This window comes from Penaeus vannamei, chromosome 21 (genome assembly GCF_042767895.1).
Source record: "Penaeus vannamei isolate JL-2024 chromosome 21, ASM4276789v1, whole genome shotgun sequence".
Classification (NCBI taxonomy): domain Eukaryota; kingdom Metazoa; phylum Arthropoda; class Malacostraca; order Decapoda; family Penaeidae; genus Penaeus; species Penaeus vannamei.
In genome coordinates, this window is record NC_091569.1 from 14,797,333 (window position 1) to 14,804,311 (window position 6,979).

The 6,979-nt window shown below is 39.6% G+C and overlaps 1 protein-coding gene across 1 annotated transcript in view; it reads right to left on the reverse strand.

Moving 5' to 3' along the window:
• Positions 1 to 6,312: 6,312 nt before the first annotated feature.
• The window catches only part of LOC113825704 (late histone H1), a 751-nt gene continuing 84 nt past the window's right edge, over positions 6,313 to 6,979 (reverse strand). The window contains exon 1 of the mRNA XM_027378539.2: positions 6,313 to 6,979. This exon is cut by the window's right edge and continues 84 nt beyond it. Coding sequence (XP_027234340.2) covers positions 6,328 to 6,979 — 652 coding nt within the window. The 3' untranslated portion in view covers positions 6,313 to 6,327.

Genomic DNA, 6,979 nt, shown 5'->3' on the forward strand with positions numbered 1-6,979 from the left:
CTCGCCAGAATAATCACTTTCTAATCGGCCAATAAAAATTAATTGATTTACGGCTACAGTCTAGCAACTTTCAGAAACCGTGTTGCGGGCTCGCGGGTGAGAGTCGCGTCGTCATTAAGAAGCCCGGAGACCATAAGAACTTGTGATGTGCATCCTAACAGTTGTCGTCCCCTCGCCTACCCCGATCCTCTCTCCTATCCCCTCTCCTTCTAACATCCTAACGGTCCTCCGTGGCCCTCTCACGCTAATCTGTATCCTTGTATTATCAGAGCATCCCCCCCCCCCCCCGCCCTCCTTCGTCTATGATTTCTTAAAGGCCCTCATTCCTCTACCGCTTTCCATCCCCTTTCGCTCCTTCATCCCCCTTCCCTCAGTCCTTCTCCCTCCCACCAACCTCTGCCAGATGAGCCCCCCTCCCTCCAACCCCCCTTACCCTCCCTCCCCTGCCTTCTATCGCCCTGAAAACCTATTCCTTTTCTTCCTCTTCCATCCCTCCCTCTTTCCTCTACATACCCCGTCAATCCTTCACATGTAAATTTCCATCCTGGTCTCCTGCCATCCTAAGGACACTCCCTACACTCTTCCATCTCACCCTTCCACGCCTCCTGCCCCGCCCCTACCACCCATCTCTCTCCCCTCGGTGCCCTGCACTACACCGCCAATTGTCTTTGATTGATAAAATCAAAGACATTGTATTATAATGCGTATCAGGATGTTTGATAAAAAGTCTTTTCTCGCTGGAAAAGGAAACTGAAATGACGAAAGGCTTGACGCAATCGTTTTTTCATGACGGTCCGAGACCACTTTTTTTTAGGACTGTTAGGGTCCTAGCATGCAAAATCACCGCCAGAACCTGTTGTATGGCTAAATAAAACGCTCTTTTCTATTGCTCTTAAGTAATTGTGAAAGTATCTTCCTCTGAATGGTGGGGGGCAACAGCCATATAGTTTTCAAACCCCTAATTCTCTTCATTACCTTTTTATTTTTTTCATTTTTTTACTTTAAGAGAAGATATAATGTCAGGTGGTCCGTATCTATCGCATCTTCCATGCAGATCAAATCCGGTCTTTTTCATCTTTTCACTTGTACGCGAGAGTCTTTGATAACACACATTAGCATGTCGCGTTTCAGACAGCAGTGATAAAGGCTGTGATAGCTTATTTTGAAGAGCGGCAGTTGCTGCGTTTTTGTCTTTTGATTTATTCGTTGTTTCATTTACCTAAATTTCGTGTAGCTTGTAATTTAAGTTGAAAATAACGCAAGAACTTAATGTTTCGTCTTTCTTTATTCTATCACTTTATTTTCTTTGTCATTCATTTCACCTCATCTACTTATTTATTTTATTGACATTGAATTCAATCTGTCTTACATTTGTCTATTCAACAGATTAATCTGTTTACTTACTGCAAATGGTGTTGATTCCAGTTCGTAAGCATCGTACGTATCACAGCCGCAATTTTTCTCGTGAGACAGAAACAGCATCCTGGGGTCTCGCTCCGCACTAATTATTTGTTTGCACGATTGCAACTTTGGCGAAGAAAGTTTTTTTTTCTGAATCTTCCTCATCTAATATAGGAATGTTCAGGCCGGGCGACTTCTTGCGTTTCTGCATTACCACAGCTGTCTGAAGCGAGAGGTAATGCTGATAATTTCTATCCGTTAAACTTTTTATACATTATCATTATTAATTCAGGTATTTCTTTTTGCGCTGAGGTGTGTTAACCGGTTTTAGTTCACCTTGTTAATGTGTCTGTTATTGACTGATAAAAATTGAAATGAGATGTTGAAATTTATTGACATGCAAGTTGAAATTGAGATTGATGATTAATGCAGTGAGAGAAGATACATGACAGATGGCGTGACACACACACTCAAACACACACATATTCCACTACTTTATCCTTTTGAAATCTGCTATTGGACACAGGTTTTCTCCATTTTTTTTCCACGTAGTTCTGTCTCCAGCTTTCCGGTACCAATGCTTTTGAAACTTGTCGAGGTCATCTCGCCAGCGGCGTTTCTGCCGTCTCCGGTGTGTCCTTGTGGGGGCCAGCATGATATGTGTGTTGTCCAATTCGTTCTCGACACGTGCCCTGCCCAGTTCCATTTCAGTTCCTTGTCTCTAGGATGTCACGCAGGTTGGTTTGCTCACGTATCCGCTTTGCTGTTTTTTCTTCTTTCCAGTTGAGATGAAGCATAATTCTTTAGTGTGCGCGCTGCATTGACCGTAATTGTAACATTTGCTTCGTTGTGAGATTCCACATTTCTGATCCATATGTGACTGTCGGTAAGATGCACTGACCGTAAATTCTTTTTAGAATGATTGGCACACTTGTCTTTGAATACAGAACTGGCCCTTGCGATAGCCTGCCAGCCCACGGTGATTCGACGCTCGTTTGATGCGGCACTCAACGGGATCATTAAAAACGGGGCCATAAACAGAAACTGTTTGATCTGGGTCTTCTTCCACTTACTCGTTTTTTCTATGGTTTTCTTTTTTTTTCATGAGCATGGTTAATGGTAAGGCCTGCACATAGACACAAGCCCCTCGCGCCCACCCACGGCCGCCCCCGAGGGAAGGCCGCGCACAACGAGGCTGGGCCTTCTCTTCGTCTATTTTGCCTATTTTTTTTTCGCCTTTCTTTTGTCTTTGTCTCATTTTCTCTTTGTGGCTTCTTCGCCTCTTCCATTTTTCCTTGTCTCCTTCTCTCCTTTACCTCCTTATCCTATTCTGTTTATTTTTTTTCTATGCCTCCTCTTCGTATCCTTCGCACCTTCGCACCTTCTTCATGTCCTTCGCCCCCTTCCTGTGTTCTTCGGCTACTCTTTTTTCTTCTTCGTATATTCGTCTCTACTTCGTCTGCATCCTCTTTTCTCTTCCTCTACACCTTCCCTTGCCTCCTCCCTTCGCCTCTCGGCTTCTTTTCCTCCTTCATCCGGTTCCTCTTCTTTTTCTCTCAGCCCCTTCGCCTCACTCGGTTTTCTTCCCCTTATTTCCGTCCCATTTCCCTCTCTCCGCCTCCTCCTCGCCCTTGTCGCCCGAGCTATGTCACGATCGCCGCCGCGGCTTCGCCCGCATTCTGCCGTTTCGCCGTCTGTCGCCACGGATTCAGAGCCACGGCAACACGGAACGAGTTTGTTGAAGCTGAGGGGACAGAGGAGAATATTGCTCAGGAGGACTGGAGCGAGGGAGCTGCCCTTCTCTCTCCTTTCTCTTTCCCCGTTCCCCTTTCCCTTTCCCTTTCTCTCTCCCTTCCCCTCTTCCTATTCCTCCCTCTTATATGTCTCCATCCCCTCCGCATTTCCTCTTCCTTGTTTTCTTCCTTCCCTCTCCCCTCCCCCTTCCTCACTTCTGTACCCAAATCCCCCCCCCCCTCCCCCTCTCTCCTTTCTCCTTCCCCCTTCCCTTTCCCTTTTCTCCTGCTCTTCCCTCTTTCCTTTTCTCTATCTTTTGTCTCCATCCTCTCCTTTTCTTCTTCCTTGTGTCCCCCCCCCCCCCCGGAAAAAATGTACGTAACGAGGAGAGATGTTTGGAATAACTGGTTGTGATAAAAGTTATTAGAGTACGTTATATCATATGAAAAAACAACGCATATTGAACAGTCTTTGGGGCGTGAGATTGAATCTGAAATGAATCAAAGGTGATCATGAGACATTAGATAGAACAGGATACAAGGGAATGAGTAACAGGAGTGTTATTGTATAATATTAGATACGTAATGAAGAAAATTGATTATACCTATACTTACTAATATTAACAATAAATGTATTAATAGCAATAATGGTGATGATGGTGATACTAATGAATGAAAATAACAATAGTAATAATAATAATGAAAATGATAATAATAATGACAGTATTGATATTACCATTACTGCTTCTATTACTATTACTACTAATACTAATATTTATACTGATACTTATACTAAAACTTATCATCATAATAATAACGATTGAAATAACAGCAGTATTAATGATGATAAAGGAAAACACAGCAAAAACAATAACATAAGGATTATTAGCAATAAACTGATGTTAAAAATCATATCAGCAAAATCAATACCGATGATAATGCTAAACATCTTTTTACAGACATTATCGTTGTCATCGATATCATAAACATTGCCGTCTCTCATTCGCATCCTCATTATCTCCTTCACTATGACGACAACAATTTCCAGCATTGTATTCATTACAAGCGACATAACTTACTGCAATCTGTATGCTGAACGTGATCAGACTAGCTCCTTCGATTGCATATGAATGACATTGATTGTGGTAATAAATCTCTTGCGTATTTGTTCTTTTTTAATCGAATGTGGAGGATAGATATGTACTACATAGCTATAATTAGGGTTATATTTTTTACACACACACACACACACACACACACACACACACACACACACACACACACACACACACACACACATATATATATATATATACATATATATATATATATATATATATATATATATATATATATATATATATATATATATATATATATATATATATATATATATATATATATATATGTATATGCATATTTATATCTACACATACATACACATATACATTCATGCATACATACATATATGCATTCATGGGTGCATACATATACATATAAACATAAACTCACATACACATATACACTCATTCATATATACATGCATACACTGATACAGACATACATCCATCCATCCATCGATACATACAAGCATACATAACATAACATACATACATAGTAACTAACAATACAGACACACCCACACATATACATACATGCGCAGTACAGGCCTCAATCCACACAAACAAACACTTCCATACGTACATTGTATATCCGCGTGTGAGCGATATGGGATAAATTGCATTTTTTTTTTTTTTGGACTAACAATGGACTTGATTTTGTGGAAATATCGCGGAAAATCAGAATTTGGGCGGAATTGCAGCTATTGTTTTTGGCGTCTTCTGCACAATAGACTTTTGTGTGAGCGCCGGTGCGTGAGTGTCGATCGATACACGTTAAAATCTATATCTCTGTCTATTAATGTGTCTGTCTATCTATTTATCTTTCTATTGACTTAGCCAGCTATCTATCTGTATATATATATATATATATATATATATATATATATATATATGTATGTATGTATATATATATACCTAAATATATATATATATATATATATACATATATATATACATATATATATATATATATATATATATATATATATATATATATATATATATATATATGTGTGTGTGTGTGTGTGTGTGTGTGTGTGTGTGTGTGTGTGTGTGTGTGTCTATGTGTCTGTGCGTGTGTTTGTGTTATATATATATATATATATATATATATATATATATATATAAATGTATATATATATATAAATATATATATATATATATACATATATATACATATATATATGTATATATATATATATATATATATATATATATATATATACGTACACACACACACACACACACACACACACACACACACACACACACACACGAACACATACACACACACGTACACACACACACACACATACGCATACATACACGCACACACACATACACAAACGCACACACACACATATATATATCTATGTATATATATATATATATATATATATATATGTATATATATATATATATATATATATATATATATATATATATATATATACATATATATATGTATGTATGTATGTATGTATGTATGTACACACACACACACACACACACACACACACACACACACACACACATATATATATATATATATATATATATATATATATATATATATATATATATATATATATATACATATACACGCCCATGCATAACATGCATATTTTTATATGTAAATGTATGCATGTATATATGTATGTGACTAAGTACATATGTTTATTTAAGTATGCACATCTGCATCCTGAGTCCCTCCTCTTAGGAAACGTGTAAAAGATCAAGCTATCAAAAGCCACTATCATTTCTTCTTCCTATCACAATAAAACGGACAACGAACGCAAGAAAGACCGACCTCCTGCTTTCTTAGGAAATACTGAGATATATCTTTATACCCCCTCCCCCCTCCTTGATTACCTTTCTGTTCCAACTTAGCATTACGTATTGTCTGACAAAAACACTCCCACAGACATATATGTGTGGATTGTACTGTATATAAGTGTTCCCCTGTGGATATTATCAGGTCTTATAATGAAAGTGATTCCGATGAATAAACGTACATCGTTGACTATGAACGTTTATTTGGCATATATACATAAAGGAATTCCTAACAAGCCTTATTTTTTGACGACTTTATTTGTGGATTTCTTCTCCGTCTTCTTAGTTGCAGATTTCTTGACGATTTTCTTGGAAGACGGCTGTTTCAGCGTCGTTTTCTTCGTCGCTGATTTCTTCGCATTAGTTTTCGCTGAGGAAACCTTTGTTACTTTCTTCTGTGATTCCTTCTTCGCGCCTTTTTTGGCTGTGGCTTTGTTGACTGTGGTCTTTTTGGCGGCTGGTTTCTTCACTGCGGTCTTTTTCACGGATCCTTTCTTTGCTGGAGTCTTCTTGGCGGCTGGTTTCTTGACAGTGGTCTTTTTCGCGGACGGTTTCTTCGACAATTCCTTCTTGGTTTTGGTTCCATCCTTCTTAGCAGCGGGTTTCTTTCCCTCCGCTTTGCCTTCCACCTTGGCGAGCTTGAAGGAGCCAGAAGCCCCTGTCCCCTTCACCTGCACCAGAGACCCTCCAGCAACGCCCTTCTTCAGCGCCAGCCGCACCTGAACGCCTGCTCTCTTCTCGTCCTCGATCCCGTAGACGCCGACGACGTACTTGAGGATCGCCTGACGGGAGGAACCAGTCCGCTCCTTCAAGGCCCTGATGGCGGCGGCGACCATCTGGCTGTACTTGGGGCGTCCAGCTTTCTCTCCGGCTTTCTTGACAGCTCTCTCA